This window comes from Phascolarctos cinereus, unplaced genomic scaffold, assembly GCF_003287225.1.
Source record: "Phascolarctos cinereus isolate Bilbo 61053 unplaced genomic scaffold, phaCin_HiC Scaffold_4;HRSCAF=312, whole genome shotgun sequence".
Taxonomy (NCBI): Eukaryota; Metazoa; Chordata; class Mammalia; order Diprotodontia; family Phascolarctidae; genus Phascolarctos; species Phascolarctos cinereus.
The window spans coordinates 74,230,355-74,247,119 of record NW_027555847.1 but is presented as its reverse complement, the minus strand read 5'-3'; the positions used below and the strand labels follow the sequence as shown (position 1 = coordinate 74,247,119).

At 38.0% G+C, this 16,765-nt stretch overlaps 1 protein-coding gene across 6 annotated transcripts in view; it reads right to left on the bottom strand.

Moving 5' to 3' along the window:
- The window catches only part of GRB10 (growth factor receptor bound protein 10), a 284,264-nt gene that overhangs the window by 190,197 nt on the left and 77,302 nt on the right, over positions 1-16,765 (bottom strand). For 2 of the 6 annotated variants that reach the window (XM_020981302.2, XM_020981303.2), the window contains one exon: positions 7,334-7,431. The exons of 2 other annotated variants lie outside the window; for them this stretch is intronic. In XM_020981302.2, coding sequence (XP_020836961.1) covers positions 7,334-7,384 — 51 coding nt within the window. In that variant the 5' untranslated portion in view covers positions 7,385-7,431. Of the gene's footprint in view, positions 1-7,333; positions 7,432-16,765 lie in introns of those variants that run through there. 2 more of the 6 variants (XM_020981306.2, XM_020981304.2) reach the window with 1 other exon arrangement.

Sequence of the window (16,765 nt, the reverse complement as noted above, 5' to 3'; positions counted from 1 at the left end):
AGAATGAAGCTGTCTCCCCCCAGTAGCTCAAAACATTCTACAGACTCTTGGCTTGGGACAGAATGATGGACTGGTGGTCAGGAAGAAGCAGATTTTAATTCTGCCTCTGAGACTTCAAAGCTGAGTGGCCTCTCATCTGTAAAATGGGGAGACCAGTACCTACATCTGCAGTCCCTACCCCACTGCAGTTAGTTTGAAGCTAAACAAGAAAATGTATGTAAAGTATTTTGCAAAAACTTCTAGCACAGTATGTCAGTTATTATTAATATTAACATAATAATTATAATATCAAATCATTCTTCTCATCTTGCTTAATGGAGTTCAGATAGAAATGGTCTGGGACAGATTGTTTTCCAGACGTTATTCTTCCACACTTTAAGTCCTGTCTACTGTTGTACAGTTGGGATTTGTTATTAGTATTATTGTTATTATTATGCTTACATCTTTTTCTATGGAGTTTAGATAGAAACAGTTCTAGGACAAGTTATCTTTCTCTAATCTTTGTAGAGTAGATGTGCTACAGCATATTGCATGGATGCATAAAATAACTGCATTCGTAGCTGAATAAAAAATACAAAGATAGAAGTTCATCCTTCATAGGCATCCTCTGCTACAACTGCGCTTAACAAATGTTTGCAGATTGACTGATGAACCCCCAATCACAAACAGAGTAACAGTGATGACATGCACTTCATCCTCTTCCCATCATTTTGAGTTCCTCTGCTAATTCTCTAGATTTTGAAAATTGTCAACTGCATACAGCATGGAGAGTGAATATTTGGTATGTAGTATTTTTAAAGTGTTATTCTTAAGTTTTTGTGGATCAGTGTTATATCCAGCCGATTGTGAGTAACAATTTAGTCTGTGCGTTTTAACAGTCAAGTTGCAGTAGACAGTACTGAGTAGATGCATCAAGATATTTTGAAGTCTATATTTGTGACATGTAGATCTGTCATCTGTTGGGTCCATCGTCATCATCATCATCATCATCATCATGAAAACTATTCCATACCACTCTGAAAAAGGCAAGCTACCTTGAAAAACAGATAGCTATTTGTATTCTCCACGTGTGGGGTCTAAAGGTGCTAGAGATGTACAAACATCCAATTCCATTGTAGCTAGCAGTCCGTAAGTCAATGAGTATTTCAGCTTTACAAATCCAACTGTTAAAGGGCTATGTGAACAGCATGTATCATGCAAGAAAATTAGGTTCTCATGGCAACATCCACTTGTGTTCATTCCTTCTGGAAGGACAGATGGCAGCCCTGTCAGAACACTCCTGGCACATTATAGAATTTCTTTAGGAAAACAGATGTATATGACATTAACATCCCTGTGAGGTGTTGGGAGTCTTTCATCTCCAAGAACTGCTGTAATTATAATAACTAGAGTCCTGGGGAGATGCCAAAGAAATCAACAAACAAAGAAATGCTTGGATCTGGGAATGCCACCCAACAAATGCCAAAGATGAAGCTGAAACTTGGTCCTGTAAGTGATGGTGAGAGGTGAGAAATATGGCAGGGGGCTTGTACTCAGCTTTGGCATGAAGCAGCCTTTACAGACTCTGGAGCCCAGCACCTCTGAACCACGCCTGTCTCCTCTGTAATGTCCAACGGGACATGAGCCATCCAGCCTTACCAAAGTGTAAATACAGCTAAAAACGTGTAATAGGAACCTTAACTGATGGAAGTGAGGCTGAGTGTTCAGCACTTCACATGTTCATTTTTCTTCTGTGACAATTTCCAAAGGACTTGACTGATTTAGACCCAATCTGGTTTGCTCAAGTAGACTCACAGGTTCACAAGATCTAGAATTGGAAGAAATGTCAGAGATGACCTACTCTAACCCCTTCATTTCACTGGTGAGGAAACTGAGGCCCAGGGATATTTTGCAACATGCTTGGTGTCACACAGGTTTCAAAGACTGAACTCAGGTTTTCTGCCTCCAGAGCCAGCGTTCTTTCTCTCCAACTGTACTTTCTTTCCAGTATATCCAGTTACACCCTGAGATACATTTGTGGTTCAGAGTATCTGTACCTAAACCAATTTAAATCTTAATTTACAAAAACTAGGTAAATTTTGATTGAAATGCTCTGTCCTATTTAAGAAATAAGGGTGGCTCTTTAAGAAATCTCCACCCTAGTCATCAAGTAACTGCCGGTAGCAAAAGGCAATTTTGAAGAAATAAATAAAAATCAGTCTCTCTACTTCTGCCAACACTAACTAGAAGATAGAAGAGATGGGTAGATCTTGTCCAAAAGCAAGGACCTTGTAAAGTTGTCATAGCCTGGTCCAGGGTGGGGAACCCGTGGCCTCGAGACCCCATGTGGCCTCTAGTTCCCCACCTCTGGTCCATAGTAGGCAGTCTAATTACTAGCCAGTTTTAAATCAAAAACGGCAAAAGCAAACTCAATGAAATTGGGCTCAGAAAGCATCTAGCCACACAGGGTTTAAAGCCTCCAAGTCCTTTTCTTCCAAGTTCTCTTCGTCCGTGATGGAGGGCAGGAAGGTTAAAAAGGCCAACTAAAGCTTTCCCTGTGATTAGCTCAAGCAGAGGCAAAATGAATAGGCCATCTGTGACCCGGACAATGGAAAAGAAACTGCCCATGGGCTTTGAATCGAGCACAAAGAGGGAAGCTAGAATACCTCCCTCCCGCCCCCATTCCACCTCCCCCAAAGGGCTTCTGACTTTAAGACAAGTTTGCAGGTGAGCTGATAAAAGAAAAGTTAAGGGAAGGGAATCAGGATAACACATCTGGAGCTAGAAAGAACTTCAGGCACCATCTGGTCCAAACCTTTTCTTTTCACAAATGAAAGAAACTGAGGCCAAGGTAAGTGGCTTGCCTAGAATCAAACAAATAGTAAATAGGGAAGCCAGGATTCAAACTTCCATTCTAATGGAAGAATGTATATCAGCTTAACACATTTATATGTAAGACCTCTTCAGGATTATGTTTTATTGCACATTAATAATCCTACCACCTACATGCCTTTGCACAAGCAACCCTCATCCCAGGAATGCACTCTCTTCTCACTTCCATCTCTTGGAATCTCTAGTTTGAGAACAAATGCCACCTTCCACAAGAGGGCTTTCCTGATACCACCCCTGCAATTGCCAGTACCTCCCCTCGAAATCCCAATAATTGTTGGGATAATCCTGAAACAACAATAATCATTAATTATTCTGTATATACTTACATATGTACAAATCTCTTTGGATAGAATGTAAGCCCTTTGAGGGCAAAGTATGTTTCACTTTCGCCTTGATAATTCAAGCACAGTACACAGCATCAATTGATCACTCAATCTGGATGATAACTGACTATCTTAAAGCACAATTATTCTCTAACTGCACAAGTTTTTGGTAAAAGGGTATCATCGGAGGTACAGATTTTCAAAACCTATTTACTCCAATAATGGAGGGAAAACAGAGATACCCTATACTAGATGGCCAATGTTACTGAAGTCCAGTGCAAAAGTGATGTGGTGGTATTTACTTGCAGAAAGAAAAATGAATGCTGCAATGTACCTATAAATTTCAGTTTTCCCCACTGTCTTCATTCATTCTCAGATTATGAGTGGCCTGATAATGAACTGGTGTGCATTTTACATTAAATATTTTTATATTACCGTAAGTTTCTTAAAGTGCTTACTTCACAAAAACACTCTGAAGCAAATAGAGATTATCTTCTTTTTACAAATGTGGAAACTGAGATTCAGAGATGTTAAACAATTAACCAATCATCACAAAAGTGTCAGGGAGAGAAGTTAAATCTAAGTTTTTCCACATTCTACCTCAGATTCTCCAACTCCAGAATCAACACACTGTGCCCAATATCACAATGTTTCTCCATATTTCTTACCAGATCTACATTTTATAGGGTAATTCACAAAATTTATTTTCTGAACACTTCAAATACTCCTCCCTTGAACATGACAAACGGAAAGGATCACATGATGCCTTAACGGTTAATCAGATGCACCCACCCACTCTACTCTGTTCACAGTCAATCTCAACACATAAATCAGAGCAATTAAATGGAAACAATTTTAATCCCTCCCTCCCTTAACCTCAATGTGAAATATTCAATTTTAGGAGCTAGGCTACACATCTTATCTGCGCCACAATTAATACTGAGTCAATTGAACTGTTTAAGCACCTCTGTATTTAAGAGTGAGGAAGTCATTTTTCAATAAAGAAGTCTGCAGAATATCTATAATTGTTGTAACAACGACAGATTGCACAAGTGGGGAACCTCAATGTAAATCATCTCGTTTTCTGAGAATTTCTGGAACTGTGATCTGATTTTCCAGGAACAGATGACAAAAGCTGCCAACTTGTATGACTAGATTTTTACTAGAGCTAGAAAATTCAGAAAGGGCTCTTAAAAGCCACTAAGAAGTGCTGCTGAATTCCTCCCAACGTGTCCTCCCCCTACAAAGAATACTGTTTCCAAGAGAATGACGGCTTGAAACAGTTCCCTGGTATAGGGGAAAGAGAATCTTAGATAAACAATCTTTGGTGATTTAAGCAGTAAATATAGTAGCAAAAAGCAATTAAATTTTGTGTAGCCTTTAACCTACTTCGCTGCTACTTCTGGCACCAACAGGACATTTTACATGTCACTGGAGGGTTAGACAGAGAACAAAAAAGTGTCAAATCAACAAGTGTCATAGCATCATAACAAACCAGTTTATAAGCCAATATTTCACTCTTTCAAAAGCAAAAGAGACAGGCTGCCTGGCACGGCTCAGGTGGTTTTCAGGAAGGCTTCTGCTAACCGTATTTTCCTAGCAGTGATAATGGACTTGCAATGACCCATCCACACCCTCTTACATAGAACCCTCATGACCAATAGCACCAAGGCTAGGCTTAAGAGAAGGTCAGAAAATGTTAAGAATAAGATTTGTGGCCAAGCTAATGAAGCTAAGAGGACTCAGTGCTTTAAGAAAAGAGAAATAATTTTTAAATAAAATAAAAATGAAGTATATATACAATATATATTAAAATACACAAAAGAAAGCATATGTAAAAATAAAAATTAAAAAGTAATTTTTTTAATAAAAGCATGAGACATCAGATACTGTCTACCTTAAAACCACAGACATCTACCCACATAAACACATACCCTCAAGAAAGTATACCAAGAAGACTTATTCCACAACCACGCTTTACACAGAGCAGCTATCAACATCCACTCCTTCTTCCTGGCTTTTAACCAATATTGGTATAGCATCAAAGATTTAAATAAATGAAATATCTAATCTCTTATAACTATGTACAAAGCCTTATTTCTCCTACGAGACTATTAACTCCTTGAGGGCAAGGAATCTACTTCCATCTCATTTTATACTTCAAGGAGGCTGACTCAGTGACTTGAACACAGTAGGTATTTGATACATCATAACTGAATTAATGATCTGAGAAATATGCCTGTTAAGAAAAGTATCCCCCATCTTTTTTTCCATTGGAAAAAACTGCTATGACTTTTCAAGGAAGTGGGTGAATCCCTTTTAAAGAAACTTAAAAAAAAAAAACTACACCTGAAACACTTCATGTAGTCATCATTCTGCAACAAAAGACAGACACAATTCAGAGAAGGTGACAAAAATGATCAAGGGGTCAACCTATGAGCTATTATTAAGGACTGGCTAAATGCCAGGCACTGGACTAAGCAAGATGATATAAACCCAAAAGTGAAACAGGACCTAACTTCAGGGAGCTTACCTTCTACAGAGAGGGGAAAGGGGGGGGGGGGAAAGGACGGTTGCAAACATTAAGACTAGGCCATTTGAAAAAAGGAAGGGCAAGGGGAGATTTGATGCAAGTTCATATGATCCTTAAACTGTATAGTTATTCAAGAAACCGCAGAATACCAGAAGTAGGAGGCATCCCCTGAAGCTTGAAAAAGAACCTTGTATAACAGATAACTGAGTGATAAAAATTGAAATCAGCAAATAGGCTTAAGAAGATTTCACAGTAATTGCCACGATAGTTCGATAATAGGTTATTAAGAAAAAGGAGAGAAATTAGAGGTTAGGAAATACCTCTCTAATCCATTAAAGTTACCATGAAGTCCAACTTTGGTCCCCTATAAAACAAACACCTTTGATGCCACTATCTGAGGCAAGAGGCTGGTCTAAACAGCTAATGAGGTGTGGTCCAGTTTGATGTTCTGTATACTCAGTTACCCCAAGCCTATTTCTCTAAAATGTTTTAATCATTTACAACTGGAAAACTACAAAGTCATTAAGCTTTGCTACCTCTGGGCAAAAATCAGCTTCTTACTCAACTTTTCCTCTTGGACTTTCTTACAACTTAAGCTGAAGCCTTCTGGAGAACTTTTCCTGCCTATTATCATGGTACCTGAGTGATGATTACCTAGCATCTACTTGATTCAGAATAGTATGTTATTTATTTCAGTCTCTGCAATTAAAATCTCCAATGAAAAGATGACGGGTAAGAGGGGGGCCACAGTAATACACTATAGGTGGAGCTGTTAAGTGGTCCAACCATTGAGAAAAGCAATTAGGAATTGTGCAAATTAAATAACTAAAATGCCCATACCTTTGACACAGAGATTGCATGGCTCCCAGGAAGGCAATGATAAAAGAAAGGCCCTACATACACAGAAACATTTATAGCAGGACTTTTTGTAATAGCAAAGAATAAGTAGATGCCACTGATTGGTGAACGGCTAAGCAGACTGTGGAACAAAAATGTAACAGACCATTACTAAATGATGAATATGAGGAAGCACAAGAAAACTTACATAAGAACAGATACAAAAGGAATGATAAGCAGATCCAGAAAAACAATATATAAATGACTACAACAATGAAAATGGAAACAACAATCATAATTGAAAATTAATACTGTGAAATTATGAATGACCAAGCTTGGCCTCAAAGAATAGATATGAGAAGGCACCTCCCTTCTTTTTTTGCTAAAATAGGAGTCTCTGAGTCTATAAACAATAGGTGATGTCAGACTTTTCAGATGTGTTGATTAGTTTTCCTGAACTGCTTTTCCCCTTCTTTTTTTTTATTTTTTGTTATAAGGGATGGCTCTCTGAGAATGGGAGGGGAGAGGAGGGGATATATCTGGAAATGAAGATGACTGCTCATGCAGGGAGTTCTTTCAAAGCCAAGAAAAGGGCTGGATTGTGGCAGCATCTTGCTACTTTCTTCCGTCAATAACTTTTCTGTAGTTCCATCTCAGGAATTTCCTTTGTGCAAAACTAGAATCTACTCTTGGTTAATTTCTTCCTTTTTCTTTTTTCACTCTAGCTCACATCTGACTGATTTTACCAGGACCACACAAGCACCCATACCTGGTAATATGGATGATGCAAAAAGGAATCCGGGCAGCCAGCTAAAGCCATTGGTTCTTTCTTGCTTTCTTCAAATTACATTTACTGTGGTACTGCACCTGCAACAAAGACCAATCGTGAGAAGCCAAGGCAAAGGAAAAGTTTATCCTACTTGTTACTACTACAAAATTTCTGCATAGAGATAATAAAATCTCTATGACCCCCAGGCCATCTCAATTTGTAGACCTGATAGGTCTTTCATTAACATAAAAGCAACTACAGATTTTATTCTAGCATTATGCGTCAGATCATATACTAGAGCAGGGGCTCTTAACCTGAGGGTACCCTAACTTGTTTTGTTTTGGTATTAACAACTGTCCTTCAATATAATTGGCTTCCTTTTTAATCCTATCTATTTTATCTTGGGCATTTAAAAGCATTATTCCTAAGAAGGGGCCCACAGGCTTCACTAGACTGCCAATGGGGTCCATGACACCAGAAATGAACCCCTCAACTAGGGCATGGTCTGGGTCATGAGCAGATTCTTTTGGGCTGGCCACACGTTGGTAATGGAAGAGCAATACAATTTGGAGGGGCTACGTGGTGCTATTGGAAGGTCACTCACTGTCTCTAGCATGGAGAGAAACAGACTTCCAAAATTTAGTAGCTATGTCACCATGGGCAAATTCACTTAGCCTTCCCTTAAGCTTATGCTACTGATTTGTTTTCATTTGTTAATCACATCCAGAAATGTAGCATTAGAAATGGGTTATGGATAACACAAACATAACTACCAAGAGTTGGGGTTGATTACTGAATGGTTTATGCCCATCTACTTCTGAAATAATCCCAATGAAAAATAACCTGCTCAATTAACTAGTTTTAGAGAAGCAATATGTAGTTATTTTGCCAAGAAACTACAGCAAACATTAACTCACAGAAATGAAAAGTTTATTCTTCACCCAAAAGAACTGTGCTCTTATTTCATGAATAGTCATCCCCAGTGAGAGCAGAAACTGGTTCAGTGTTACCTGAATCCACTGAAAGCAGGGTTTTCCTAAAGTATACTCAGAAGCATTTCCAAGCGGATGTAGCACTGTATCATTCCAAGGCTGTTGTTTTTTAATCTAAATATTAACTACTCCATAGATCAGCCTGGTGCACAGAAAGAACCCTGGCAATGGACTCAAAGATAGGAATAAAGACACATGTTTTTGAAAATAACAACTGGGAGAATCTGCTTTCCTTGACTACAGGGGAGGGGGAAGGGGAAAGAGAAAGGCAAGGGATGAAAGGGAATGGAGGAGGAGAAAAGGAAGGGAGAGGGCAAAGCCAAGGGGAGAGGGAATATGAAGGGAGAGGGGGAAAGGGAAGGGAGAGGGGAGGGTCAAGGGGAAAGGAAAGAGAAAGAGAAGGGAGGAGAGGGGAAGAGAAGAGAGAAAAGGAAGGGAAAAGAGAAAAAGAAAGGAAAGGGGAGAGGAAAGGGAGGGAGGAAAGAGAAAAGGAAAGGAAAAGGAAGGGTGAGGGTGAGGGGTAGGGAAAGGAAAGGGGAAATGGAAGGGAGAAGGAAGGGTCACCAGGAGGGGAAATGGAGAGAAGAAAGTCAAAGGAAGGGGGAAGGGGAAAGGGAGAGGAAAAAGGGAGGGGAGGGTGGTGGGGTGGGGAGGAAAAGTGGTAGAGGAGAACCTTGATCTTGGAGAGCTAAACAATGTCTGAATGCTGGCTCTACAGCTTAATAGATATATGCCCTTGTTTTGTCATTTACCCACCACGGGTTTCAATTTCCTGTAAAATGAGGAGGTTGTAGTAGTGATCCTTCTAAGGTTCCTTCCAGTCCTAAATCTCCTATCTTATGATATTGAGTGATCATAGGATCACAGATTTAGAACTCTAAGTATTTCCTAGATTTAGCACCAAATAACAAAACATACAAAAGGGAAATTTTTTAAAAGGTGACAAACTCATGCCTGAGAAGCAAATTTGGCAAGAACACACCAACACCAAGAACGGCATTCCCTACCCACAGAGAACTCTGCTTTCTTGCTGGTGGCATGAAAATCTTGCCAAAAATATTTTGGAATATAAACTAAATTCAAGCATTCATTCAGATCTGAATCTGCCTCCCACAGATTTGAATCTATTTCAAAATAGTCTCTGGATAAAAAGGAAAGGTTAAGAAAAAGAAAAGTCCTGCTTTAGTAAACCATTTACACCACGTGGCCCCTTCTTCAAAGCAATTCCTAATAAATACTAACAGCTAAAATAAATGACTCCAATCACAAATTAGAAAAACAGAGCAACTTCAGGGACTCTTCTATCTGACAGAACTCTTGGGACACGTCCAAAGAGGTCATCAAGTACAATAAATGCTATGTAGGGAGAGCCTAACAGGCCTTGCCCCAGTAGCATGTAAAATACCTTTACCAACACTATCTCAGCAATCTTCACAATATTCCTAAGAAATAACAAAACTGAGGCCCTGGGATGGATATGTTCATGTCAACTCACAAGGGAAAAACCAATGGAATTTAGATCAGCTCAGTGTTCTGCCTGTCAAATCCCTGAAACAATCGATTCATTTATCCTGAATAGTACTTCCCTAAAATAAAGATATGCACAAGTGCGGAAAGTCCATGGATGTGGAACAAAACATATATTTTCAGTTTTCCAGTGAATTAATTGGTTTTGCTGATTTTTTCCCTATTGTTCCTCTTTTTCCTAAAAAAAAAAAACCAGTCTTTGTAATAAAAGGATGGCTTTCTGGGAGGGGCAGGAGAGGGGAACAGGAGAAATCTAGGCAATGTATAAAAAGCAAAAAATGTCAATAAAAATGCATCTAATAAAAAAATAAAGATATGCTTAAAACACAGAAAGATCAGTCTGCTTAATCCAACCAGAATTCCTATTTATGGTTCTGTTTTGAAAATCAGAATTCATACAGGAAAAACAAAGCCCTATCATTTAGAATACACTTGACTGATCCTTGGTTAAAAGCTGTAACTGGAATGTAAAATGTGATGAAGGGGAGATTGATTCTCTACAGGGCTATCAGGTTTCTTTATTCTTTCCATCCCTTTCAACAAGCCTTTTAACCAGCCTTGCAGAACGCTCTCTTGCAGCTGGAATAAGCCACTGTTTTTAATCTATAAAGATTAATGTCTTTATTCTTCTATGCCTCTTTAGGCATCATGCACTTGACAGTATTAACATAAAAAGCTGATCCTCACCTTTGCTCTAAAAGATGAATTCAACTAAGTAATTTTTTTTTCTGGCTGTCATAGCTATTGAATTTGTCTTTTAACTTCTAATGAATTTTGCTTCTGAGATGTCTCCAAAATGCCACCATGAACAAAATAAACGCTTGAGGCAAATTTCTGATATCCGATGTAATGTTTCACAACATCTCAAGAGAACTCACTTGAATCACCTTGTTAGAAAAGAACAATTAAAATTTTGCTTAAGAGTAAAATGGCTTGGGAAAGTAAAAAGCAATTTTTACTTTCTTCTTTTTTTTCCATATATCATATTTTCTATTTTATTCATTTTTCTATTTAAAAATTTTTATTGTATATTAGGAAGGCATTTTTCCTTATTCTAATAAGTTTTATTAACAGCTCTGCCTGTACTGGAATAAAACCTGATTTATTCTTTAATCAACTGATCAAGTAGTTATTAAGCACCTATTACATAACAAGGACTGCACTAGGTTTTAAGAATACACAAAGAATGAACAATTTTTATTTGCAAGTAGTTTACATTCTAATGGGGGAGAAAATAAGTCTACATGAAAATACAACCAACACTAAATGATACCCTGTGAACCTTAATTCTGTAATTGATTGCCATTTGTACCTCTTAGGTCTAATGAGCAACTTAAATAGAATATAGGGGAGAGTGAGAAAGAACCAATAATCCTCAAGGTAATGTAATTACTCTCTAACATCTATTGATTCAAGACAACAGTAGAGGCTCAGATTTAGTTAAAAGCCAAACAAAACAAAGTATTTTAAAAGAAAAGGAAAGGATTTGGACCTAGAAGGGACTTAAAAGGTCATCTAGTCCAAGTGTCAAATGATGTAGTCTGCAAAACTCCTCTGTGTAGCCCGAACAAGTTTAAAATGTAATTGGTGAATAGTTAACAAAATAAATAAAAATATAGTATGAGATAATGCTAATTTGTAGTTTTCTAAATCGATATGCAGTCTACAGAGATCCATTCCTATTAGAATTTGGCACCATTGATTTAACCAACCCCATCATTTTACAGAAAGGGAAAGTTAAGGTCCAGAGATATGACCTAACTTTCTTAAAGTCACAGTAGGTAATTATAGGCGAAGTGGCCAGGAATTCAAACTCAGATTCTCTAAATCCAAAGCCAGCTGCTCTTCACTATTCCCCAGACCTTCATTTGATTATGCAGATTGGAGTTGGGTCATGGAGAATCAAAATGGGGAATCTAGCTTTGATACAGGAGTCATCAAGGAGTCACTGATGGCTTCTGAACAAGGCAGTGACATGATCTGATAATAAGTCACAAGCAGAATTCGTTTCAAAGTGGGAAGAAAAACTGATAGAAGCTGGTGAAAGCCTGGATATGGCAGATAAAGGAGGATGCCACAGAGATGATCCCAAGCTTTTAAGACTAAGTTACTGAAAGCACAATGGTGACAGAGACACACGTTTGGTACAGGATGCTGCTTTGGAACCAAAGAAAAAGTTTAGGTTTGGAGACTCTGACTTTGTGGTGATGGCAGGACATCCCAAAAGATACATACTAGAGAGTCAGACGGGGACTGCAACTCAAATGAGATGACAGGGCAAGGAAATGAAATTCTTAAAAAACTCCCATAATACCTTATGATTGGAAGATGCTCTCCACCTCCAGAGAAAGAGATGACAAGTGGAAATATGTGTTGTGTGGTCTTACATATACATGTGTGTGGTTGTATATATGTATATGTTTATAGATACGTATATGTATATGTGTATGTATATATCTGTGTCTAATTGTAGCCTTCCTGGGGTGGAGGTGGGGGGAGAGAAAAAAATAAAGTAAAAAGCACACGGCAGAGAACAAAAGAAAACCTAGAAAGAAACAAAGAGAGTAGCTCTGAAAACAAATGTATAGTATTTATTATCTAGGTTTTCTTGAAATGTTCACTTATTGTTCTATATTGAATGCCCTCTTATGTTCTGCTGTGTACAGAGAATGTACTTTTTTTCTTTTCTCATTCTGTAATCAAGTTTGAAATGAATAAAAAATTTATCAAAAAAATAAATACTTTATGATTAAAAGTTTTAATCTCATATCACAGTGATCTTGGACTTGTAGGACTTTAAAACAAAGCTATCTTTATATATGGTCTTGGTTTTCTTTCTTTTTCTTTCTTTAATAAGAATTAACAACCTCCCAAAAAGGTAAGATTTAAGTAAATTTCAAAGCCTACATACTTTAAAATCACTGATTTTTTTTTCTACTCCTGCATCAGTGGAATTCCCCTCAATTACCACCAGGAGTTTTTCTAGGCAAGGTCCCATAATTTTGCAAGACCTGCTTATTTCAAAAGCAACATTCCTCAGTGTTCACTGAATAATCTGCAGGAACTGAGAAAGCAATGAGCATTTAATGAAGTCATTCCCATCAATCATACACATATATTGAACTTTCAGAGACAGAAAATCATTTGTCTATGACGTAAAAGATTAAAATAACCCATACCAATACAAGAAACAGTCACCTTTGAAAGAAAGGACATTGTCTCCACCCTATCCATCCTTTTCCTCTTTTAACCTCACAGGTTCATTTTTTAAAAAAACGTCAAATGCTAAGAAAGTATCTTTTAAATTTATCAGTTCAGTTTGAGTTTGTATTTGGACATAAATTGTCTATCATATATTCAGTTCTCAAGAATATAATTAAAAATGAGTCTTCTGTACTGTCTTTCATCCAATTTAGGATGAATAGCAATACAGCACCACTCCTTCAGCACACCCTCCCCCCCCAATCAAATACATACTGATACACACACACACACACACACACACACATACACACACACACACACACACACACACACATATACCCCTACTTGTTAGGCAGAAAGAACAGTTACCCTAATAGCACATGCATAAGCCACATGAACAAATTCAATTTATACTCACTATAGTATCACTGTCTTTGGTCTCCATGATACCTCTCAAGACCAAAAAAAAAAAAGCCTTCTGAATTCTGCTTTGTATTTAACAATATTCTAATGACAGTTCTAGTGTATTTCTAATTTTTTAAACAAGCTTCTCCATGTTTTACTCTGGGCTGTCAATATGAAAATGAACAACCTTCACTTGTGAGTGAAGTAATAAGCAGAACCAGGAGGACACGCCTACTGGTATACCTTGGAGATATTGTGGATTCAGTTCCAGACCACCACAATAAAGTGAATATCTCCATAAAGTGAGTCATATCAATTTTTTGGTTTCCCATACATACAAAAGCTATATTTACACTATAGCGTAGTCTATTAAGTGTGTAATAATATTATATCTAAAATACCTACATACCTTAATTAAAAATACTTAATTGCTAAAAAAAAATGGTAACCATCATTTAAGCCTTCAGCAAATCATAATCTTTTTTGCTGGTAGAGGGTCTCGCCTTGATGTTGATGATGGCTGCTGACTGATCAGGGTGGTGGTTGCTGCTGAAGATTGGGGTAGCTGTGGCAATTTCTTAAAATAAGACAATGAAGTTTGCCACTTCAACTGACCCTTTCATGAAAGATTTCTCTGTGGTATGCGATGCTATTTGATGGCATTTTACCCATAGCAGAACATCTTTCAAAATTGGGGTCAATCTTCTCAAACTCTGCCACTGCTTTATCAAATAAGTTTATGTAATATTCTTCAATATTGTAGGGAGGCCCAAGGAGAGGGAGAGAGATGGGGAAAGGGCAGGTCGGTGGAGCAATCAGAACACACACAACCCTTACAATTAAATTCACCATCTGATGTGGGCAAAGTTCACGGAGCCCCAAAATAATTAAATTAGTAACATCAAAGATCGATGATCACAGATCACCATAACAGATATAACAACAATGGAGAAAGTTTGAAATATTTCAATAACTACCGAAATGTGACAGACATGATGTAAGCACATGTTATTGGGAAAACGGTGCCAAGAGACTTATGTTACTGACCCGGTTGCCAAAAACCTTCAATTTGTAAAAATTTAAAAATGCAATATTTATTAACTGCAATAAAGCAAAGTGCAATAAAACAAGGTATGCCTATATAGGCATTCACAGAGCACAGACCAGTTGTGTTCGCCCACATTCTAGGTGCACCTTTGACAATGCCCATAATAATTTGAAGGAAAACAACAATGAAAAACTTAAGAACTCTGATCAATGCAATGACTAATGTCAACTTCAGAGGTCTCCCAGTGAAACCACTCCTCCCATGAGGTGGAGGAATACAACAGGTGCAGAATGAGGCTTTCTCAGACCTGGCTTATGGGTTAATCTGTTTTGCTTGACTGTTTGTTACAAGGAAGGATTCTATTTGGAAGGCAGAGTCACTATGGGGGTTGGGGGGGAAAACAGAATGTTAGTCAAGACAAGAAGCATATATTTAGCACCTCTGTACCAACCACTGTGCTAAATGCTATAAAAAATTAAAGAGCAACAATAAATCCATTTTAAAATAAATCATCCTCATCAAAGCCAACTCCCATTACATATATATGATACACACACACACACACACACACACACACACACACACACACACACACACACACACACAAAACAAGTAAGAAAAATTGATTCAACTACAAAAAGAAGCCAAGGGCAAATGTTGAAATACTAATTTCCCCTTTCATCTTTTTTCTTGTATTTAAAGAATCGGATACATAAAACAAACACATCAAGATATTTCTCTGTTTCTCGAAACATATATTACAAAGGTGCAATGTTTTACAAGGTACACTATTTTAGAAGAGTTCAAGTTATAATGGTCAGTCCTTTCCTTCAAATGTTCTTAATGTTGTCACTAAAGTTGTATTGCAATATCAGATTGTGGACTCCAGGAAAGTGCGAGCTTTCTTAATGGATTACAATCTCTGGCAGGCCTTATTTACCAAGCTCGAGTTACAATCTGACAACAGATGAACAAGTGAAATAGGTACAAGGACTGGGCCAGCCAAGTTCTGAAAGCCTCATCACACCGGAAAGGTGGCTGCCACGTGATGATGACGACTTCAGTGCAAAAAAGTTCAGGTACTAAGATGCAGAGAAAGAGCTTAGGATCCAAGTCCAGGGCAGGAAGCAGCCACACTAAGGAAATCAGGAGTCATTTGAAGGCATGAAGTGAGTTCAAAGCCCAATTTTGCCTATTACTACCATGAAAAGGAAAATAGCACCAGATTCCCTTAGCCCTCGCCCTAGCCCAGTAGCCAAGGAAAACTCCCATGTGACCTCTTATTCCATCAATAAATAAACATTTATGAAATGCCTACTATGTACCAGACCCTACTAGGATGCAGGTATACAAAAATGAAAAAATAATAGCTTACATTCTATCAGGAGAAGCAACAAACAGACGTAAGTAGATTCAAAATATATACAAAGTAAAGACAAGATAATGTCGATGGAGAACAGAGGCAGTAGGAGGTGGGGAAATCAGGAAAGGATTCCTCCAAAAACCAGTCCTTGAGCATGAGTTGAACCTGGACAGAGAGGAGATATTCTCAGAGGACTAGATGTGTAGAAGAGTGTCTTACAAGCATGGAAAACAGCCTGGGTAAAAGCTCAGAGATGGGAGGTCAAATGTAGTGTGGAAGAACAGAAAAAAAGATGAATTTGGTTGGACCTTTAGATTCTGAAACGAAGCACTATGTACCAAAGACTGGGAAGCTTTGAAGGCTGGAGTCAAATTATGAATGACATGTATTTGTTCCTAGACAGAGGAAACTAGATGGCTCAGTAAGACCTAGAGTCTGAAAGACCTGAGTTCAAACTCTTCCTTGAATCCTTACTAGCTGTGTGACCCTGGGCAATTCACTTTTTTAGTCTCTCTGTGCCTTAAGTTCCTTATCTGAAAAATGAAGAAAATAATAGCACCTATTATTAGCACTAGAGCTGTTCTGAGGCTTAAATGAGTTAACATGTGCAAAGCACTTCGTTCTTCTGCCTAGACAAGAGCTCTTAACCTGAAGTCATCGAACTTTTTACAACCCATTGAGATCTGTTTCTAATTGAGTTTGACACTACTCTAGAAAGGAATAAGGGCCTGAACTAGAACCCTTGAAGAGAAGGGGATGGAGATGTTGTGGAGATAAAACCAACCATCCAGGGCAACTGAATGTACATAAGGAGTGAGGGAAAGTGAAGAATGAAAAGTAACTGCAAGGCTGTGAACCAGCAGGTGGCTGGAATGTTAACCCCATTTTACAGA